General features: G+C 35.9%; 3 protein-coding genes across 3 annotated transcripts in view; 1 reads left to right on the top strand and 2 right to left on the bottom strand.

Moving 5' to 3' along the window:
• Positions 1 to 4544, bottom strand: part of Slc38a6 (solute carrier family 38 member 6) — a 55919-nt gene extending 51375 nt beyond the window's left edge. The window contains exons 1-2 of the mRNA XM_010605738.3: positions 4419 to 4544; positions 3254 to 3384 (exon numbers count right to left, since the gene is read on the bottom strand). Coding sequence (XP_010604040.1) covers positions 3254 to 3384; positions 4419 to 4523 — 236 coding nt within the window. The 5' untranslated portion in view covers positions 4524 to 4544. The remainder of the gene's footprint in view (positions 1 to 3253; positions 3385 to 4418) is intronic.
• Positions 4545 to 4632: 88 nt separating this feature from the next.
• Trmt5 (tRNA methyltransferase 5) lies at positions 4633 to 12210 on the top strand. The gene is made up of 5 exons (XM_010605737.3): positions 4633 to 4761; positions 5788 to 6440; positions 8506 to 8630; positions 9983 to 10634; positions 10976 to 12210. The coding sequence occupies exons 1-5, from the start codon at positions 4757 to 4759 to the stop codon at positions 11059 to 11061; spliced, it is 1521 nt and encodes a 506-aa protein (XP_010604039.1). The 5' UTR covers positions 4633 to 4756; the 3' UTR covers positions 11062 to 12210.
• A 3990-nt stretch (positions 12211 to 16200) lies between these two features.
• Mnat1 (MNAT1 component of CDK activating kinase) overlaps positions 16201 to 23855 on the bottom strand; it is a 199068-nt gene continuing 191413 nt past the window's right edge. Inside the window, exon 8 of the mRNA XM_010605739.3 lies at positions 16201 to 16648. Within this exon, the coding sequence (XP_010604041.1) occupies positions 16528 to 16648 (121 nt within the window). The 3' untranslated portion in view covers positions 16201 to 16527. The remainder of the gene's footprint in view (positions 16649 to 23855) is intronic.

The following is a 23855-nucleotide window of genomic DNA, read 5'->3' as shown; positions in this document are numbered from 1 at the left end:
TTTTCATAGAATCTCATTACCAAGCAATTTTAAAGGACTACCTCTGAGTAGCAGAATCATGTTCATTAAAAAAAAAAATCAAGACAGTTTTCTATTTTTTATATTTAACGAGTTTTATTTAAAATGAAAATATACTGATTTCAAAATAAACATGAAATCAGAAAGATGAACTTTTAAAAATACAGTACAAACTTCCTCTTTTTGCATTCCTGTCTGCTGACTGCTGATTCAGCCATTCAGTGATCCTGGTATTTCCCTTTTATGACTATTTTTTCCCTTTTCTAAGTCTATACCTATGTTTTTGTTATGAAATTTCACTGTCTTCTGTTTGCCATTTCCTGTGCCTCTTTACCACTTTTTCATGAGTAATATTACAACTATTTCCTAGCATTTATTTAAAACACATTTATGCTCCACACCAAACTAAAACAATGCAGTTAACACAGTTCTAGTAATGCAATCTGAAAGCTGTGCAAACAATGCAATAACTGGGATTCTCTTACCGACATTGTGAAAAGAAATAGCACACATAATTCTCCACTTATTCTCAGGAAGATATTGGCATGACAAGGTTTCAGAAATAGAGCTGTCCACAGGGGACTGCCCCAATATTTAAAGAAACTCTTAACTTTATGGTCCACTTAATATTTGTTAATAAGCAGCAAAACTGAGAGGTCAAACTGCACATGTAATCAAACTGACATCTAGAGATCTGAAAAAAAACAAAAAAACAAAACTAGGGCCGGGGATACAGCTCAGTGGTGCTGTCACCTGCCTTGCAAGTGCAAGGTCCTGAGTTCGATCCCCAATACCAAAAATAAATAAATAAATACCAACATCACCAAAAGGGACATGTGTTATGATTTAATGAGATTATATTCAGCAGTATTCATCTACATGTAAGATCCTTGTTTAAAATACGTTTTCAAAGAGAAACAAAAAGTAAATCCTCTGATTGTGGCTTCCCTGAGGTGCTGCATAGTTTTCAAGTTCAAAAAGCATGAAAGTTTGTGAATACAGCCCACAATAAAAGCAAATTGGTTACTTAAAAGCTGATTTGCTTATGAAGAGATTTAAAATAAAAGAAATAGCCCTAAATCAGATTCTGTATATTTAAAATTTCCTAGTAAAATGTCTGCTTCTATTGGCAAAACAAACAAAACGAACTTATTCATCTGTTAGCTATAGTGCCAGATGCTGAGGATAAGGTCCATCTTAAGGGATTTTAAAGTTTAGTGAGATTAACTTGCAAACAAATCATAACAACAAATTATAACAACGGGATACACAAAGTACTGTGGGAGTACAGAGAAGCCAGGAAAGTTTTCTATTTTGGGGTAAGCAACCTGAGGGGCAAAGACTTAAATATATAAAGGAACAGGCACAGAATGTATATCTAGACTCCCTACCTAATGACAGGGAGAGATGGAGAGGAATGAAAAGTTTACGTGCTCTATTTGAACTCAAAAATTGTTATCAATCAGTAATCTTCATGGCTAACAAGTTTTGATTCACTTTGGCCAATTCAGCACAAATGAAGCTGAATAAGCCAGTTCTTATGGACATGAAGCAATTTCTATAAGTTAGCCAATTTTTGGATTAAGAAAAACTAGAGTCATGTGGTCTGATGAGATTATAATGGAGCTGGAAAATTCCTATCAGCGAAGGAATCTCAGCTGTCTTAATGCCACGGTGCAGCACATCATGCACATGCTTGTGGAGGTGCTGAGGTAAACAGACCTGCTGCGCTGCTAGTCATATAAAAGTACAGTACACATTATGTACCGTACATACTTGATAATGACAATAAATGACCGTGTTCCTAGTTTATGTATTTACTATTATTGTTTATTTACTATCATTGTTTTAGAGCACACACTTTTTTTACTGAGTTTATTGGTACATTTTAGGTGTACAGTACAGTTACATTCATTATTGGGATCTTTTACCTTTACATGACAGGTCTTGGTTCTCATTTTTTTTCCCCTTGTCCCTGGAGCTCACACTTTCTAATTATGGAAAAAAGTGAACTGTAAAGCAGCCTCAGACAAGTCCTTTAGGGAGGTGTTCCAGAAAGCACTGGGGTTTTTTCCTTTGTGTGTGTGTGTGTGTGGCCTGAGGATTGAACCCAGGGCTTTTGCACAGAACTTCATCCACAGCCTCTTATAAAAAAACATTTTTAAATTTTGTGACAAGGTCTTGTTAAGTCACTGAGTGGCCCAGGCTGCGCTAAAAGTTGTCATCCTCCAGCCTCCCAGAGTACAGGGAATCCAGGTGTGTGCCACCATGCCTAGCTGCAGGAGGCACTGTTATGACAGGAGGTGACAGCTCAATGTGTGCTACTGTCCTTGAGGACCTTCCAGTGAAACAGATATGGGAATGGAAGATGGTAATATCGACGAGCCAGATGCTACGTAGGCTTAGGCTAATGTGTGTGTGTGTGTGTGTGTGTGTGTGTGTGTGTGTTTTAGGTTTTAATAAAAAGTTTAAAATATAAAATATAAATAAGTTTAAATAGAGAAAGCTTATAGAATAAGAATATAAAAACACATTTTTGTATAGGTATGCAACGTGTTTTAATGTTATTATAAAACTCAAAAAGTTTAAAAAATTAAAACATTTATAAAGTTAAAAGTAAATAAAGTTTATAAAGTAAAGTTACAATAAGCGAAGGTTAATTTACTATTGAAGAGAGAACAGCAGTTTTTATAAACACAGGATAGCCTGAGGGTGCAGTATTTCTATGGAGTCTGGTACCCTAGACTTTCACACTCACTCCTCGTTCTCGGCAATTTCAGTGTTCTGTACAGGTTACAATTGTTAACAGTATGTTTTCACTATATCTTTTCAAGTTTAAAATGTGGTTAGGTGCACAAATACCACTGTGTTATACAACTACATATAGGATTCAGTCCACTGACATGCTGTACAAGTTTGTTACGTGGAGCAATAGGCTGCATGAAAACACTCAAAGTGTGTGATGTGTAATGCCATTAGGTAAGAACACTGTGATGTTCAAACAACAAAACTGCCTCACAAGGCACTTCTGAGAACACCGCCCTCTCTGTAAGTGATGCCTGACTGTGAATGGTATCACCCCAGCAACAGAACAGAACAACAACACAAAGGTTAAAACTTCAGAAATAACCTAACTAGAAATTGTATAACAGTAGCTTATGGAACCTATTCCTTTACTTTCCGTATATAATTAAAATGGGGGGGGGTGGAGATGGTAAAATAGGAAAAAACTCACCTAAATGTAAGGATACCAGTATTAGCCATAACATAAGCTAAGCCAAGGATGCCACTTCCCATAATGGCATTCATCAAATTAAAGACTGAAAAACCAAATGAAACTCCTGAGGATCCCTGTCTATGAAGTTCCTGTAAGTAGAGAAATTTGACAGTGTTAAATTTTTGAATGGTCAAGTTCGAATTTCATTTTAAAATCATGGAAATGGTATGGAGAACATCTGCAAATCATCAGGCTTTCGTGACACCACTTCCCTTTCCTACTTACCTCCTAATTGGTGCCCCAGGAATCCAGTTCCCGGACAAGGTCATGCCTGCCAGTACAGAGGCCCAGAAGTCTTCAGGAAGAGCCATGACTAGTCTCGTGAATTCGAGAGAAGGAAGATAGGACAGAATGGGGTGGAGACCGACAGGAGGGACAGGGCCTCAGATCATGTGATTTCTGAAGAATCCCTGAGTCAGCTTCAAACTGCTGCCCACAAATTTCCTTCCTAATTACTAGGGCTGCAAACCTAATCTTTCTTTGTATAATTAATAAGTCTGCCCAACTGTAAGAATGGTCAGGACTACCTGCAATGACAATATAATAAATATAAGCGCTACACCTTGTTTTAGCAAATATATCCCTATAAACCCCTCGCCCCAAACAGCAGTTGGGAGCAAATTGTAAACTGCGATAGTACAAGGATTCCAGGTAGAAAGCGGAATGCCCGGGGTTGAGGACACAGCTTAGCCGGAGAGCTTTGGCCTGGAAACCAGAGCACAGGTGGATCAGAGGGGAGCTCTGTGCTTTTCACCTGGCCATCTACGCTCCTCCAATGGCTAAGTGGGAAAAGAAACATCTCGGGACGCTTGCAAAGACCTCCTAAGCCCGGTGGAGAACCGAAGTACTAACACACAGCGGGCAGTCACAGAGACCTTGCGGGAAACACGCTGGCGGCGCCTGCCTCTGCTCAGGGCTGCACCTTTCTTCAGCTTTTCTCTCCACAGCGTGCGAGACCACTGTCACAAGGCTAACTCCGCCGAACTCTTCAAAAAGTGGGTGTACTTGTGGCTCCCGCCCCCAGGAGTCAGACCCCAGCTTCGCCGCTTTCCCCGTCACAGCGGGCGGGCACGGGACTGCGCCTCAGGCCGTCTGCGCCTGGACACTCGCGGAGCCCACTTACGTTGCTTAGCAACGGACGCAACTCTTCGGCCGCTGAGTCTTCGGGGTGCTGGACCGAGATGTACCAGCCCCACTCCGTGTGGTGGTTCTCCCGGGGCGCCTCCATGCTGTCTCTTTGCTGGCCACCAGGTCCATGTGCGAAGCTAGACTCCTGCCCTCCGCCCGAATCGTTAATCGCGCCAGAGGTGGAGCTGTAGGACGGCCCTTCCGGGTTCTCTTACCTCACCCGGGCGGGAAGAATGGTCGAGGTCTGATGACGCGCGCTCCCTCCGTGGCGAACAGAGATGACGTTGCCGCGGGCCACTCCACTTACCATCCATTTCCGATCCGCACCGGAGCATGAGGTGAGGGGTCTGGTCACCGAACCAGCTGGTGAGCAACACCCAGACTCGGTGAGGTGACAGCCCGGTGCCCGTCCTGGCGCAAAGGGCCTGGGACTAGGGGCGGTACCGGTTCGCTGGGTTTGCTGTGAGCTTCCCCCTACCCCTTCCCCCCCGCGTGCTGAGTTTAGGTCCTACACTGCGGGCGGTGAGGCCTTTTGATACAGCTTTTGACCACGTTTTACAAACAAGAAACTGACTCAGATTTAACCCAGGGTCGCCCAGCTGGTTAAGTGTTAGATTCAATTTAAACCCTGAATGTGAACTTTCACTTCGTTGCAGTGCAATTGTGGTGCAGCGCTCTTCACACCGTAATCACCTATTAGGTACTTTAGAAAACAAAGTGAGTAACAGATACTGTGATTACAAGACTCATCAAAGCTGCTGAAAATGCGGACGCCTCTAGTTGTAGACAGGACACATGGCAGTGAAGCATCGAAGACAATTTGGCAACATACGGGATTAAGAACACATTCACTGAGGCTTAAATTCTTGACTGACCACTTACCTGCAATGGGACTGTGTGAGTTAACCTATTCGGGCCTTCATTTTCAAAAAGTATGCCACTACACATCTTCCAGTACTGATAACACAGCATCTGCTACAATAAGCACCCATAAGCATAGGAATACCTAGTAAACATTGCCTTTGGTGATGTTACATATAAAGACTGCTTCATTTATAGATGATTCTTTAACTCATATCTCAGTCTTCCAGTCCTAATTCTGTAGAAAATTGTGGGTAAGAGGGTCAGTGAGTACTACAGAGCTGACTGATTACTAATTCCTCCATCGAGGTAGCAGGTGGGCAGAAGCTGCAAATAATAAAAGTCATCCTATCCTGGAAAAGATAGTATACTTCTCTCACACCATTACAAGTTTTGTTTAGCAGGTTATTTGAAGCAAGTTAGATTTTTATTCTCAAAAGCCACTGTGAACATGTTCATTTGTAGTTTTATGATATTTTAATGAATACTTTTTTCTTTTAAAGTATCTTATGGAGGCCATTTGGATTCTCAAGACTTTTGAAAGTAGAAAGGTTTAACCCAACTGAATCCGAATTGTTGATTCCGCTAGCATGGACAGCGCTTCCACAGAAGCTTAGGAAAACACTTGGTATTTTCTTGTTGGATCAAAGAAAAAGATTCTCAGCCATGCCAGAAATGGAAACAAATAAAAGGGACTCTGAACTGTTTTCACCACCCTCTGATGTTCGAGGAATGACAAAACTTGATAGGACAGCTTTTAAAAAGACAGTCACCATTCCAGTGCTTAAAGTGAAGAAAGAAATAGTCAGCAGGTTGATGCGATCCCTTAAAAGGGCAGCACTGCAGCGCCCGGGAATAAAACGTGTGATTGAAGATCCAGAAGATGAAGAATATAGATTAATTATGTTGGATCCCTATAAAATACTTACGCATGATTCCTTTGAAAAAGCAGAACTCAGTATTTTAAATCAGCTTAATGTCAGTCCACAGATATCTAAATATAATTTGGAACTAACTTATGAAAACTTTAAGTCAGAAGAGATCTTGAGAGCTGTGCTTCCTGAAGGTCAAGATGTGGTTTCAGGGTTTAGCAGAGTGGGACATATTGCACACCTGAACCTTCGAGATCATCAGCTACCATTCAAGCATTTAATTGGTAGGTGTATTAGGTAATGTTCATGTACTAGAAAGCAATTGGAAAAATCTAATTTTTGTTTTGAAAATTATTTTTTAAATGCCACATTACAGAAGGACTGTTTATAATTGTAATTTTAAGCCAAATGTTGAGCTGCATATATTCTTTTGAGGGCCAATTTGGCATACTCCTTTTCAGAGTCATAGCAAGCTCTAAACATTGGTCTGGGTTTTTATGTCTACCAGTACAGAACTTTGTTCTACACTGAACAGAATTCGTTTGGTATACAAGTCTTTGGGACAATGTTTAGTACTAGGTTTAATAAATGAGGGGTTTTCATAGTCAAAAGGACAACACTGTTTACTTATGCTTTTATTGAGTCTGTGTTAATTAAGCCTCTTCTGTATCTTTGACACCAATACTTTGTTTCTTAGATCTTCCTAGCCTTTTTTTTTTTCCATTAAGTTTATTGGTACATTTTAGGTATACAAAACAGTCACGTTCATCATTAGGATCTTGTACATTAACATGATGTATCTTCTTCTTTTTTCCCCATTCCCCTTGCCCTCCCTTCTAGCCTTTTTGAAACAGTGCTTATTGTTAATGTCCTACCTCTGTATATCCAGAGGTCTTAAGAAAGTACAGAACTAATCAAAATTGCATTTAAGTATTTGATGCCCACACGTTCTCTAGATTCCTTTAAAAAAATAAAAAATTTTCAAACTTCTGGGAATTATTTTCAGCCTTAAAATGTACTAAGTGCTTTGCATGGGTAGGATTTTAGAACTATGCTGTTAGGCATTAACTTTGTTTTTACTGATTGATAGTGTACAATGGTAATATAATAAATACTTGAGCAGATCTTTATAATTGTTGACTGGTTACAGATGTTAGATGTAAGCTTTCTTACAGTTATTGCCTACCCTAACGCAAACATTCCTTTGGCATGCCTATTTTTTAAAGCTCATAAAGGGACACTCAAATATTAAAAAAGCATTCCTATACAGTAATAATTTTAAAGATTTTATTATAGAACTTCAGAATTGACTTATTTTCATTCCTCATTTAAAATTCTAGCCAGATGTGGTGGTGCAGGCCTGTAATCCTAGTACTCAGGAGGCTGAAGCAGGAGGATTGCCATGAATTCCAAGCCAGCCTGGACTACATAGTGAGTTCAAGGCCAGCCTAAACAGCATAGCAAGACTCTGTCTCAAAAAACAAAATAAACAAACAAAAAATTCACTTCTACACCTTAAAAATTGAAAACAGATACCTGAAGTAGATCAGGAAAAGAGCAATGATTGATTAGAAGGTATTGATGTTATATTCAAAAACAGGTGTCCAAGTATCAGAGTAAAAGTGAAATTCGGGTTATATTTCCACGTTTGTACTATCATGTACTTTTTACTAAGTTATAAATCAAGTTATTTTTTTCTTATACAATGAGAAAATATATTTTTTAATAAATTTCTAAAGTGCTAACTGATTAAAAGGCATCATTATGCTATTTCTGATGTATTTTACTATTTTTGTGGCTTTTCTGCTTATGAATATTTGAGGAAATATTTTATTTAGATCAGATTCTAAAGAATCAATGTTTCTTTTGCTGGAAACACTGTTTTGCTTACATGTATTTCCAAAGTGGAGGCATTTGTTCAAGCACACAGTACAACATGCAGTTTGAGGCAGCAGGGATAGACATATGTTTTTGCTGATGTCTTCTGAGAACATTTTTTGCCAGGTTCTTCACACATCTTTTCATTCTTTCCCACTTAACCTATGTTCTACCTGTTGCTTACTTGTATTAGTACATTTGAGATTTAGTAAAAATGTAGACAAATATCAGGTAGAGTCTAATGCCCAATTTTTTTTCTTTAGAAATGTACCCATATATTTTGTGTGTATTGCTGTCAGAAATTAATTTTAGTATCCTTTTCAACTCTAGAACTGTATGCAACATTGAACTCGCTAATTTTAAATCTATAAACCAAAAGAAAATACAGCTTATTTGTTAAATATTTTCAGTTTTAGCATTTATTTTATAACCTATAGGCAGTATTTTTTTTTATTAATTTTCATCTTTTAGGTCAAGTTATGATTGACAAAAATCCAGGAATCACCTCAGCAGTAAATAAAATCAATAATATTGACAATACATACCGAAATTTTGAAATGGAATTGCTATCTGGAGAAGAGAATATGATGACCAAGGTACAGAATTGTTTATTATATCCTGGTAGGATTTATATCAAGATTAGTGTTTAGAATCAAAATAGATGGAAAAATTTAAAAATATTTGTAAGACCCAATATTGATGAGTATGCAAAATTCTAAGGACTTACATATTATTGGTGGGATAATATTGACAGGAAAGCCTTCTCAGAGGAAGTGGTTAAATTCTGATATGAGGATACAATGGATTATCATTAAAGTTTTTGAGCTCCATATTTCTTCGAATAAATTGCCAATTGACAGGGTGAGTGACAGAAAACAAAATTGTAAAATAATGTAGTTCTCACTTACGCCTTTGTAGTTATACCTGGAGAGACTTTCAGTTGGTAAAAACTTCCAGGAACATTTTCCACTCTGGAATCTTAATAATTTGACCAGAGCTTATGCTATGGTTTGAAAGGAAAAAGGTCTGTATAAATTTGCAGGAAGAAGATAGAGGATATATCTCTATCAGATTCATAAAACTTTGGAACTTTCTGGTCTTTAATTCTTTGTTCATAAAATATTGAGCTTAGGATGTTGGCTAAGGTCATGTTTCATAACTATAATTTGTTTTATTTTCAATATTCTAATGTGTCTATGGTGCACTGGAAAGAAGTACTACAAAGTCTTACTTTTAATCAAGATTTAGCTTCACTGTATGTAGTTTACCCATGAAAACTAAAATTTGGGAAAAGAAATAAAATACAGGACTCATTTTGTGTACTTGATGTAATTTATACATAGGAAATTTACAAAGTTTAAATAAAGACTTAGTAGAATACATACCTCCAAATTATGCCTCCCTTTTTTACTAACTAAAAATTAAAAAGAGGGAAGCTTGGGCCAGGGATTTAGCTCAGTGGCACCATGCGTCCCTTCTAAGCCCAAGGTCCAGAGTTCAATCCCCAGTACTGCAAAAAAGAAAAGAAAAAAAAGAAGAGGGAAGCTTGTTTGCTATGTGGAAGTGTTATCAGCACCTTACCTACTTACTAAGAAGATATGTGTGGTGGTATGTTGTTTCAAATTATACAGTTTCTCCCTCTCCATCTGGAGATTTAAAAAAATCATTAAACCAGTCATTTGGCCTTTCTGAAAATTTCCTCGTGTAATTGTTTGGCTTCAAAGAGATGACTTTTCTCATGAACAAAATTAACACAAGATACAACCTGATACAAGGTACCAGAAGTAACATAAACACCAATTCTAATTAAAATGCCTTTAAGCCTATTGTTATTTGCTGTGATAGTGGTAAAGGTCAATGTGTGTGCCTGTGTGCATAAACACACATATCCAGTACCAGCAGCTGAAATTTCGGAGCAAGCTGATTAACCAAAACCATACCTTTTCAGGTTCGAGAAAACAACTATACTTATGAATTTGATTTTTCAAAAGTGTATTGGAATCCTCGCCTCTCTACAGAACACAGCCGTATCACAGACCTTCTCAAATCTGGGGATGTTTTATTTGATGTATTTGCTGGGGTTGGGCCTTTTACCATTCCAGCGGCAAGGAAAAACTGCACTGTGTTTGCCAATGATCTCAATCCTGAATCCCATAAATGGCTGTTGCACAATTGTAAATTAAATAAAGTGGGCCAAAAGGTAAAGGTCTTCAACTTGGATGGGAAAGACTTCCTCCAAGGACCAGTCAAAGAAGAGTTACTGCAGCAGCTGGAACTGTCAGAAGAAAGAAAATCCTCCATCCACATTGTCATGAACTTGCCAGCAAAGGCTATAGAATTTCTCAGTGCTTTCAGATCGCTTTTAGATGGGCAGCCATGCAGCAGTGAACTCCTTCCCAGAGTGCACTGTTACAGTTTTTCCAAAGATGTTAATCCTGCTGAGGATGTGCGGCAACGAGCTGGAACTGCATTAGGTGTTTCCTTGGAGGCATGCAGTTCAATTCACCCAGTAAGAAATGTGGCCCCTAACAAAGAAATGCTGTGCATCACCTTTCAGATCCCGGCTACTGTACTCTACAAGAACCAGACCATCAGACTAGGTGAGCAATTCCTGATGAATTAAATGTAAACTACAATACTTTTCATGTAATTTCTTTGGGATACACATGTTCATTAAATTTGGAATTAGGACATTCGACTAATTCTAGTTAGTTATTTTTATTTAAGATCTATCACCACTCAATCTGACTTGTTTCTCAAAATTTTAGTGTGGGACATGGTTCAGTTTAATAAGAGGGTCTTTCATTAACCCAATAAATCCACAGGAATGTTATTTTATATCAACGTTGACTAAAAAAAATCTTTAAAATGCCTCTATTTTTTAAAGTGCATTTAACTATTAAATACCTTACCTCAAATAGGTTTTCTGTATTTGTTACAGAGGATCATGAAGATCTACCTGTTAAACGGCAGAAGACAGATGATGCCTTTTCAGAAGAAAAAACAGAAACTGTTTCAAACACTTAATTGGAAATGTTTTCTCCATTTTACCAGTATGTAGTAAAATATAATTTGTATAGTTCCATAAAAATTTAATATTGAACTCTCAGGTATTTTACTCTGTCTTGTTATCAAATTAAAATTTGGATGAAAACTATTTTTTTTATCTAAGTCATACTATATAATTGTATTAGGTAGCTTTTCTTTTGCTGTGACACAATACCCAGCTGAATTTGGCTCATGTTTTCAGGAGATTCAGTACATAGTCAGCAGGCTCCGAGGCAGAAACATGATGGTAGACAGGCAGGGCAGAACAAGCTGTTTAGTTCCTGGTGGCCAGGAGACAGAGCAGGGGAACAGTGCATGAGAGACATGGGCTAGGGACCATAGGAAGTGGCCAAGGCCATGCTCCCGTGACCCACCCAGACACCCTGGAGCATGCTTTACTAATCAGGCATTTCCTAATCCAAGGAAGCTGACAAATCAGGACTTATGGTCGCAATAATTATTTTATAATCTAAACTATATCTAATTTTTTATTAGATAAATATACTTAATGGTGCATGCACGTAATCCCAGTGACTTGTGACGCTCAGACAGGATTGTGAATGTGAGGCCTGTCTAGACAATATGACAAGACCTTGCCTCAAAAAAACTAAAAAGGATAAATATGCTTAAATATTGTCAGTCTCTTGGAAAGATAGTTTTTAGGTACTTGTGTACTGTTACAATAAAAAAGCACTGATACCATTTCATAGTTATCCTTTATTGAACAGTATAGTAATTTTACATAACTACACCAGTTATTACAATAAAGGTGATAAAAACTGAGGTTATTTTCATCATGGATAGGCAGACTACATCCTGCAGGCCAAGTCTGGCCCACCATTTGTTTGTATGGCTTGAGACCTGACAATGTTCCTACATTTTCAAATGGTTTAAAAACAAAACAATGATATTTTGAGACATGTGAAAAGTCTGAAATTTGAGAGAGCACTAAAAATGAAGGAAAGAGGTAGGGAAGGAAGGAAAGAAGAAAGAAAAGAGAGGGAAGGCAAAAAGTATCCAGGGAAAATAAACAAGACTATTGGACTTTCCAAAGAACAGTTAAGAGTTAAGGATAATGGAAACAATATCAATAGTCAATTAAAAGGGCAAATAATTCTGAATAGCTTTTGCCTCTTAATGAATTGATAGAATGTTATTAATGCTACTTAGTTTTATTCAAGGTGTCACTACCAAGCTTAAAGTGACTGCAGAATTAGCTTCTATGAATATTCTGTATGGAGTAACTATGGATGAATATTTTCCAGGGAGTTGAGAAACCACCAGTTCTGTACAGCCTAAAGTAGAATCTGCTAAGATGTTATAACTGACAATGGCTAAAAAACAGAAAAAGTCTCAAATTTATAAAGCCTGTGAAAATGTCAAGAGTATAAAGCCTATAGCTTTTCACTACATTATTCATCAGCAAGTCCCTTGTGGAAAATATTTGAATCTAATGTTTCTGAACCAGTAGTAATGGGTAAACTTCACTTGCTTTCACAGCTAGCCATTCTAATTCCTTGAGTTATGTCAGAAATTAAGTATCCTAACCTACCCTCAGTTTGATTTTATTAGCATTTTAACATTTTTGAGCTTAAAAATCAAGATTTAAATTTTTCTTAAGAACCACCCTTAAACACAATTTTGGAACACTGAATGACTGGAAATTAGATGTTGAAAACTTGATATTTCTTAAAGAATACAACCTAAGATTAAAATAACTTCAATGTGAAATATACAGTAGTAAAACAACTGACATTTGGATTCTAGTATCTTACTTTATACATCCTCACAAATTAATGGCTATATTCTTAAGTTCAGCATTTTGGGTGGCCTTGGTGCAAGACCAAGAAAACTTCCCCATTTCAAAATCTAACTTCTATCTAATCGACTAGAAGTGATTAATGACAGTTAAAAGTCAGGTATCAAGGGAAGAATTATTAAGAGTTTCACAGATGCCTTCCAAGTGATGAATATGCTCAGTTAATGTGTACTCCTAGAACCATGATGTCGAAGCTCGTAGAGCTTTCTATGATACAAACAGCCTACTGCAGCATGTGTATAGGTTCACCACCACTGTCCTAGATAGAAAAACATATTTAACAGTACCTGTTGTATGAAAAGATATTTTTTCTAAAATGTAAAATCTCATTCACAACCATTAACAGGTGATTATTTGCAATTAACTTTGATGATAGGTCACATTTAGATCTCCAATTGAAGGCAATATTAAACCTCTCCAAAAGCGTATTACAAAAATTGTATTTCATCATATTTTGAGTTTTGTCAGAAAAATTGTGGCTATTTATCTCCTCCGTACCTATATAATGTCCTTGACTTTCCTCTTAGCCCGAAAAGCCTTAAAAATTTACTCTTTGGTCCTATCCAAAAAAAACTGAGGTGTGGCCAGGGATTAGCTCACTGCCTGCCTGGCAAATGCAAGGTCCTGAGTTGGATCCCCAGTGTGTAAAGAAAAGGAGAAAAAAAAAAAAAAGGTTGAGGTCCTTTGATCTCGATCATTAATCACAAACTCAAATACATATCTTCAGAAGCCAGACAGCTAATGTACATAAATGAAGGCAATAAATGGTACAAGATATAGGGAACTAATTACAGACCCTCTTGTCTAGCAACATTTAAATTGTTTTGAAGCTTAACTCAAGTACTGTACACATCACAAATGATGTTTTTACTTACATGTGTGAAGTGGAAAGACTTTTGCCTCCATTTAGTCATCCTTCAACTAGAGAAAATATTTTATACACAAAATAGAATACTTAAATACTTCAGCTAGTATTTAGCTCTCCTCTTTCTCACTTGGGTTGAGAGCACATGATTATTTCACTATTTAAATCTAGACCCGCCTAAACTTAAATGCAATACCTAGTAAATGAACTCTTGATTAATCTACTAGAAAATGACAGCTAGAAAGCTCATTAGATACAATTTTTTAATTTTGTTAACTTTTTGACAAGTTTGCTACCACCTGGATTGAATTTTGAAATTATTTTCTAATGACTTATTGGCTGTCAAAGGAAGTTTCTAAGTGAAGCTTTTAGATGAAATACTTGAATCAAATTAAGGAACACTAAGTAATAATGTATCCTGTTATGTAAGTGTATTCTATACCATTAATTTATGCTTGAGAGGGAGTACAGATATTAGAATAAGCATTTTCTAGATAATGAACTTCTCAGAACTTGTTTCAGGAAATTAACAAGATCACTGAATTGATGTCATTACATCTCATAAAGGATCTAGATACTTGCTCTGTAAACTTTCTGGAAGGTCTTACGAAGTTGGGACTACCTAGCTCTAGTTTTAGCATAGCTGTGGTTTGTAAGTTTGGCAGTCATCTCTATGGCATGGACTCTGGAGCCTGATCCCTTGCATTCAAGTCCCAGCTCTGCTAATTGAAATTGTATCAATTCCTGGCAAGTTATGTACTTAACCTCTACTTTTCCATCTGTTAAAGTAGGAAAAATAATAGTAGTATTGTTGTAAGGATTAGATAATACAAAGCATGAATCACAGTGCCTGGCATATAGGTAAACAATAATTGTTATATACTATTTCTGAACCAGTGCTGTAAAATGTAAAAGAGTTGATTCATGGAGATGAAACACCGGTGTAGTCTTGTAGTCTTTGTCTCTGAGAGAGGAAGTCACTGGGAGGATGGGAAGCAAGCATATCAACTTAGAATATTTCTGTTCCCTGCCATTTAATAATCTTTCATCATTTCATTTGATATACTAGGATTCAGGTAACAATTCTAAGGTAATTTCAAAGTAAGTCTTGGAAGCCTTCGACTGTATTAATTAGTTCATTCTCTTTGAATACATTATTTTTGCAGTTGAATGTTAACAAAGCCTCAAATGCAAGTTCAATATTTTCATTATTTGAACAGATTTATAGATTATATTTAGGTATTTACCTTTTATTATTTATTTTTGAGACAGGGTCTCACTGTGTAGTTCAGGTTGGCCTTGAACTCAACTATGTATCCCAGGCTTGCCTCAAACTTGCAGAGATCCTTTCGCCTCAGCCTCCTGAGTGCTGGGATTACAGGCGTGCGCTACCACACTGAGCCTTGTATTTAAAATTTAAATCCTTAATCAGGATTTTAAGGAATAAGATATGTATCCTGGTAGAGTATACCTAGAATTGGACTTAGATTAAATACAAATCTAGGCTCTTAATTCTGGTGTGCTACTAACCTATATACAGGGCCGCGGTCTAGTCAGTTATTCAGTGCCTTGGTTTCCCCATCTACCAAAGACAGAAATGTTGTGAAGATGGAGATGTACTCCTAAATTTAATCTTTACTTAATAAGATGAGTTTATTACATGTGGCTGTTTCACCCTAATATAATCACAAGTCTTGGTTCATAGCTTTCCACTTATAAAACCAGCATCTGTTGTGAGAGAAATTTGATAGGAAATCCTTTAATTTGCTTGAGAAACTGTGTCCCATATCCAGTGACCTGTGTAACAGACCCATACAAACCTGGGATGCTACAAATATATCCAGCCTGTCCACATCCACACTCTTAAAGCAAAACCCGGGGTATAATAAAAGCCTTTGAAGTTTCAAAGGAACACTATATCAGAGTCTACAACTTACTATGCATAGGGATATTTCACTTAAAATGTACCCCTTTTCCAGTCTCCAACATTTCATCATAAAATGAGCTCACACTGCCGGTGAAAGGGCCATTTAGGTTTTGAATTTTATTAACTTGCTCCTTTGAATTTGTCAATAAAGCAGGTTAATGCTGTGCTCTGGTTTGGCATGACTGTACCTCACAGCTGGGAACCATAACACCTTGATCCAGGTTTGCCTCCCTTTCCACTGCTCAAAACTGGTACGAGGTTCTTAAAATTGAGGGAGCGACATTATCACAAGTCTGTTTTACTTGCCACAACCTGCTGGTAGAAGGGAATATATCCACTTGTCTGGACTAGTTCTAAGAAGACATTAGGAAAAAAGGAGTTTTATGAGAAGAAATAATAGAGCTGGATATTAACACTAAATGTTGTAATCAAATTGGCATTTTAAAATGTGTTCAAGTAAAACACTGTAATAAGAGAAAAACCACAAAATGTACTATAAAGTCTAGCTTTATTTTTAAAAAGATTTTACAAGTCTGTCAACCTTAAACATACATAGATGGATTATTTATTCTTCTCTCCCATCAGCTTAGACTCACTGCTTCAATCCAGTTCAGAAAAAATATAAGTAAAAAATAAATCTTTTCCACAAATATATATCCCCTATATTTCTCATCTTAGTTCTGAATTTTTCTCTGTATAAATACTTTAACACAGGTGCTAGTGATAGTACTGTTGTACAGCTGCACAAGGCTATCATTTTTACAAGTTTGTTTTACTTTTCTAGTTCCCTGGTTCAGCTCCAAGGTCCAAATCTTATACAATGCAAAATCAAGGTTAACTGGGCTGCCAAAAAAGCCCACTGAACGCATCCTGTAGTGCTCTGTGGCATGCAAGAGAAGAAGTATAGCCTCCAGCAAGGTCCTGTGGCGAAGCAGCTCTGACATGGTTTAAATATCTAAAACAAAACAAAAGTGGAGCAGTGATATACAAAGCACATACACATCGGTAGAATTTTACAAAGCAAGAATAAAACATTTCAATTTTAAGAGAGGAATTCTGAGATTGAGATGTTTGGGCTTTTATTAGTGGGTTATTACCTTTTGAAGAAAGACATGCCAACTGTACATGCAATGCCTAAACTAGAAATAAATTACAAAGCAAATTATAGGTCTAAAAGCAGTTCTGAAGGAGTTTCAAAATATTTGCTATTAAAATGTTCAGTGTTTCGGTTTTCAGGACTGATTTTTTTTTTACTATTTTTTGGGCACCTAATTCTCTCCTTGCATATTTTAAAAATATACAGTATCACCTTATTATTATTATTGTTGTTATTATACTAGTATTTTTATATAAACTTTTTGCCCAAACCCCTAAATACCTAAGCAAATAGCAGACAGAGAGAGAACATACTTGTTGCCAATATTCTAAAAGTATATATGGTCTCCTTCCCTCTAAGAAAGGGATTCTTAGAAAATGACAAGTCCAAGAAATCTCTGAGCCTGAGTTCAAAATCTCAAATAGTGAGAAGTCTTCTGAATTGATCTCAAAAGACAGCATAAGAGAAACAAGTTTTCTTTAATCAATGAGTCTTTTTAGCAAATGAAACTTTCTACCTTGATAAAAATAGACAAAACAGGTCTTGAAAAATATAGGACAATTCCAGCCAGAGGGACTAACTACTTTTTAACATGGTTATCAATATTGTTGGAAAACAAATAATTTCCAGCTTTGCTTTAATGCCTGGTTTAGGAAATCACATTGTTTCTTCAGGTCTCAGGAACTTAAGCTTCATCCACCTTAGAATTATGGTTATGGCAAATGAATAAATCAGGTAACACAACATTTTAATAACTTGGAAACTTTTCCACTCATTCACCCAAACTTCCTGTGTGTCAAGATGTTAACGCATGAGCAATTTATTATACCTAACATAACAAGTCAGTTTTTCATTTGTATCCATTTTTAATAAGTTTGTGTGATTAAAAAAATACATGGCAAGATAAGAAACCAAATAGAAAAAGTGGTTAAAATAAGACCCAAGCTAAGCACCTAGAAGTGGGTATAATTTTTTCACATTGCCACAAATTAAGGTGTTAACTCAATTATTTCCTTCTAACCAAGGCTGGAATGGGAAAAGAGAGAGAAGAGGAAAATTAGTATTTACTGAGCTATAATCTAAAATTATTTTTGGCAAGTGTATTTATAACAAGACAAAATATTTTCCCATGCATCTTCAAACTTTCTATATTTATTTATATAATTTATATATATATACTGTGCTCACATGATGTTATGTAATAACACACATATACTAATATAGTAAATATAGAATACATGTAAATAGAAAATTTAAAGTTACTATTTTAGAAAAATGTTTTTTCAGAGTGAGAGTCTTGCTACATAGTCCTGTCTGGCCTTGAACTCACCATGTAGACCAGTCTAGCCCCAAACATGTGGCAATCCCTTTGTCTCAGCCTCCCAAGTGCTGGGATTACAGGTGTGTACCACCACATCCAGCTTTGAAATAAAATTATTAAATAAAAATTTTAATATTTTTTCTCTACATCCTATCTTAAATATCCTGCTGGGATACATCCCACTTTGGAAGGACTAGTCATTGTCAGAACTTCACTAGAATCTTATGTCTACAAGATTTCAATAGGGATTCACCAAACCTACCACAGAGTCAAAAGTTATCTACTTATTATCTCCCACAATGTGATAAAATATCAACTGTTAAGATTCTGATTCATAGAAAATGATGTACCAAGTCACTTAAAAGTCTAAAACTCAAGTGGTTCCACCAGGAAATCAATAATTATCATACAAATAATAAGTAAGTGATATTTTTATACATAATTTTGGAATGAAATGTTCCACTTCCAGTACAAGTTTCTAGATAATTTTATCCAGAGACACCAAAAGATGTTCTAGTACCCTCTCCTTTCCTCAGATCCTCAAAAGAAAAGCATAGTTTACATAAACTGCAATGGCTGTTCACTCATTATGGAACCTGAGCACCGCAGGAGAATGTCTGTCAACTCTAAAACGCCAACTATCACAAATGAGAATTGGTTTTCATAGCTGTAATACAAACCACTGTGCAACTGTTTTGATTTGTCGCAGTTTGGTGCAGCTCACTTCTGGGAAAGTTGAGTCATACCATCTCTGGCTTGGCAACTGCAGCATAAACTTGCAGTATGCATACAGCTTTTTATATGTTATCCTGAGAAACCTGAAACAGCTGCACTGCTGGCAGGAAAACACAGGACCACCAGTAAAATATCCAAAACAGTTGCATCTTTTAATTTATGACTGTGCACTGTTTCCATAAAGAGTATATAAAACAGTTCAGCTTTTATAGGTAAAATGTAATAAACAGTCATACTCACTGAGGCCATAAATGTATTTTTTAAAAGTTTACCTAAAATGATTAATTGAGGTTTGAAAATTGTATTTCTTGAACATAGTCACAATGCAGAGCAATGAGCAAATATTTTAAAATTTGACATTAATGCTAAGTGGTATGATTCTCACTGCCAAAATCAAGTCAATTAAAATTTCTTTCCATAGCACTGAAGAAAATATACTTCCTTTCTAGCAATCATTTACATTAAACATGTCTGTAAGTATAAATCTTTGAGTTCTGCCTATTTATATTGCAATTGCACAAAAACATTGTTAAATACTTCAAATTATTTTCACCATGGCAACTACATAAATTCTAATTTTTAAAAACAGTTAATTCTTATTCAGTAGTGGATTTTAATTGTTTAGATATCTTATCTCGGTGTCCTCAAACCCTGTAATTATTGTGGTATGCCCAAGCATTTGTAAAGGATCTGCCACGTTGAAACCACATGAAGAGAATTTAGAGTTTTGCCTACTTTTTCACTTTAATCCACATCTGTGTTATTGTAGTTCTTTCATGACTATTACAACTACATCACTGAATAGGATTTCTGGCAGAGGTCAGTATCATTTCATATGCACCTTTATATAACAGAATGAGGAAGACGTGTTAGCCAAATTTATTTCCAAAAGTTAAGTTCAGTTGGATTTTGGAGCCTGGAGGTAATTGCTCTATTTGCCAATACCATGACACTACTTCTGTTTTTCATGGGTTTATTTTAAATATGTGTAAATCTTATAAGCAGAAACCAGGAAAGAAAAAAAGAAGTTTGCTTATTTTGATATCTATATCCTTGTTTTTAGTGAAAGTAGACTAAGCTAAGATTTTAAAATAGCACACCTTTGATTATTTTCTTAATAAAGCTAAGAAAGAGCTTGTTTTCAAAAGCATGTTTAAGATAACTCTTGCACAAAGGGCATCTGAAGTCCTAATTATGCTCTCCCACTGCCTTCATTTGCCATCGCCTATCAAATCCCTTTCAAACAGACTCCAGAGAAGGGGGAGGAAAAGCAAAGAATTTTGAGAGGAGAGTAAGAACAAATTAAGCAAAGTCTGTTCCTGATCTCTGATTTCCTACACTGTTGTTTGTTGCTGCTGTTATACTTAGAAGCTTTTACTCTTAAAGAAGGTGGTATAATTTACACTTAGTTTCAGAAAGACTTCATTTCCTTAGTTCTTTAACAAAGTGAGTGCCTCTGAAATTACTCTTTGCCATTTCCCTTACTTTAAAAGCCCTATCTTGACCATCTGGCGAAAGTCTTGCACACAGCTCATTTTAGTGCTATTCAACAATGCTTTGGGTTCTCAGGGGCAGAGAGGACAAGGGTTGTCACTAAGACTCTGGGGCAGCACTTTTCCCCTCTAATCATAACCTGTTTATGACAGCGCACTGGTTCCAAAGAATCTAAAATTCTTGGAATTTAAATTGAAGTGTTCATATTAGTTTTTCCTACTTCAAATTTATAGCCCCTATGGAGAGCTAAAACCTTGAACTTGTTCAAACCAAGAAGGTAATGAACTATAGAGACTAAAAATTTTTTCTTTCTTTGTTCTTCTTTGAAACAGAGGCTTCCTATATTACTCAGGCCGGCCTCAAATTCCTGGGGTTCAGGCAATCTTCCTGCCTCAGTCTTTGGAGTGGCTGAATGTCTCTGTTATAGGTTCAAAGCGGCCCATTTAAAAAATACTGTATTTAATGATGTACTACATTAAACAGACCCCTTCTAAACATATCTGTCACCCAGCACATGTCATTTAGAGAAATTAGTCAGCTTATTGCAGCTGTCAGGACTACGCTTGTAAGCTTCTTGTAAGAAGTTCAGCTAAAGTTGTAAAAGATTAACAGTGAAGTATATCTCAGTGAGATTCAAAAATAACCAGAGCAATAGGGTGCTCAGACAACTATCACTAAAAATGAGAAACACTGCAAACAGGTTAGCATGTTGCTGTCCTACCTTAATGACAGTATCAAAATAATAGACAAACCATTACAGAGGGGAAGAAATAATCATACATTCCAAAATAAAGGAATGGCACTCTAATTCAGATATGCTGTCTATAATTCTAAAGGCAGTTTGGTTATTAAACACATGTGCTCAGGCCAGGGATTTAGCTCAGTGGTTCCGCAGCCTGCCTTGCAAGTGCAAGGGCCTGAGTTCGATCTCCGGTTCCAGAAACAAAAATAAAACAAAACAAAACAACAAAAAAAACCCCATACACATGTACTCAAATGAGTATAAGAACTTCAGTGAAAAATGTCAGAAATTTCCGTAAGCATCATATTACTCACTTTATTATCTAGCCAGCAGGTGATAAGACAAGGTGAATACACTAATTATTGAAGATTATTTCATATTTATTTGTAAGAGAATGAACAATTATGAAAGATATTAAAACCATCTGAGCATCAAAACTCAGGCTTAAGATATTAAATCACACGGTGGCTGGGGATTTAGCTCAGTGGTGCTGCCACCTGCCTCGAAAGCACAAGGTCCTGAGTTTGATCCCTGGTACAAAAAAAAAAAAAAAAAAAAAAAAAAAAAAAAAAAAAAAAAAAAAAAAAAAAAAAAAAAAAAAAAAAAAAAAAAAAAAAAAAAAAAAAAAAAAAAAAAAAAAAAAAAAAAAAAAAAAAAAAAAAAAAAAAAAAAAAAAAAAAAAAAAAAAAAAAAAAAAATCATATGGTGACCAGGTATAAACCATGACCATGACTTATTGTTACTTATTGTTACTCATGTTCAATAACTGAACATAAATTGTTCAGATAAGACTGTCCTGCTTAAAACTGGAGTAAACTATGCAATTTATTGCTATCAAATAGCACATTAGGTACTTCAGGACAGAGTAGCTATTATTGGAAATAAATGTAATTACATAATGCAGACAATATATCCTTGATTTGAGTGTGAACTACAGAACACATACAGGACATAGCCACTCAAGTTAACACAACCTATGAAGAATATTGTTGATGGTGCTACATATCTTAACTGATGACTTCTAAGGGTAGATTATCTATATAATACATACAAGTACGTCAGGAATCAGGTGTCATGAAGTAAATTCCACAGAGCCATGAAAACAGACATTAAACAGTAGTCAACAGACCTTATCATTTTCCGTAAATCTCAGAAATACTTCTCAAAATCAGAAGATATTTATCTCAAAAGATTATTGTTTTCCTCATTTTAGTACAGTAGCCCATCCTTATCTACAAGGGATATGTTCCAAGACCCCTCAATAGATGCCTGAAAGTGCAGGTACCAGATTTAAAATGTCATATGACCCAAGGTGCTCTACAGATACACAATCAAATTAAACTGAATATAATTCTACTAATTCACCGTCCTCAGAAAATTCTACTGACATTTTTCATAAAAATAGAAAAAAAGAACCCTAAAATTTGCACTGAACCAGAAAAAGCCATGAAAGCCAACTCAATCTTGAGCAAAATGAAAACTGGAAGTGAACACTGTGTGATCTCAAAGGCACTAGAAAACTATAATAATCAAAACAGCATAGTACTGACATAAAAGCAGACGAACAAAAATTTGTAATAGATACTGTGAAATAGGAAGAAAATGTTTAAAGGGAAAGGGGTACTGGGAGCCAGGGGAAAGGAAAGAAAAATTGAAAGAAGGGAATAATGGAAATAAAGCTTATGTATATAGAGGGAGTAGAATGGTTGAAAGGGGGGCAGGCAAATGGGAAAAAATAAGAATGAAGAGATGTCATGTACAGGTATAAATAATGATGAATGTGACAATAAGGTATACCTAAGTGTACCAATAAACTTAATAAAAAATTTTAAAAAACACAGAGACTAATGGAGTAGAATACAGAGTCCAGAAATAAACCCAAGCATATATGATCAGTGGATCATCAACAAAGGTATAAGAGCACACAGTGGGGAAAATGTCTAATAAATGGTGCTGAGAGAACTGGATAGCCACATAAAAAATAATGGACCCTTATTTTTACACTATCTACAAAACTCAACTCAAAATGGATTAAAGGCTTAGTCATATAATTTGAAACTGTAAAACAACTACTAGGAGATAACATACGAGAAAAGCCTTGATATTAATCTGGGCAATGATTTTTCTTGTATAAGGCCCTAAAATAACATGTAACAGAAGCAAAACTGGGACCACATCAAACTAAAAGACTTTCATATTGCTAAGACAGCAATAGAGGGAAGATATAATTATGAAATGGGAGGAGATAGCTACAAACTATATATCTTAATAAGTCAATATTCAAATATATCAAAATATGCAAGTAACTCAGTAGTAAAATAACCAAATTAAAAATAGGCACAAGACATGAAAAGATATTTCTCAGAAAAAACATACAAATGGTCTGCTACTGTATGAAAAAATTTCAATAAAACTAATCATCAGGGAGATGTAAATTAAAATCACAATGATGTATCACTTTAAACCTGTTAGAATGGCTATTATCTAAAAGGTAATTATGGGTTATACTGTGGAAAACAGAGAACTCTTGCACACTGTTGGTGGAAATATAAATTATTATAGACATTATGAAAAACAGTATGGACATTCTTCAAAAATTAAAACTACATGATCTAGCAATCTCACTTCTGGGTATTGATACAAAGAAACGAAATCAGTACATTAGAGAGGCGTCTGCACTCTCACATTCATTGTAGCATTATTCATGAGAGTCAAGATGTAAAATATAGAATAAAGTGCCCATTAGTAGGTAATAGATTTTAAAAAAAAAAAAA

Source organism: Fukomys damarensis, unplaced genomic scaffold (assembly GCF_012274545.1).
Source record: "Fukomys damarensis isolate Sample0158 unplaced genomic scaffold, DMR_v1.0_HiC HiC_scaffold_21, whole genome shotgun sequence".
Taxonomy (NCBI): domain Eukaryota; kingdom Metazoa; phylum Chordata; class Mammalia; order Rodentia; family Bathyergidae; genus Fukomys; species Fukomys damarensis.
Note: the sequence above shows the minus strand (reverse complement) of the source record. Positions and strands in the feature narration are given on the sequence as shown.

What these genes read in the sequence shown, in the direction of transcription:
- Trmt5 (XM_010605737.3), top strand. An exon ending in AAGAGAATATGATGACCAAG is followed by an intron (nt 8,631 to 9,982) that starts GTACAGAATTGT and finishes ATACCTTTTCAG; the next exon opens with GTTCGAGAAAACAACTATAC. An exon ending in GAACCAGACCATCAGACTAG is followed by an intron (nt 10,635 to 10,975) that starts GTGAGCAATTCC and finishes TATTTGTTACAG; the next exon opens with AGGATCATGAAGATCTACCT.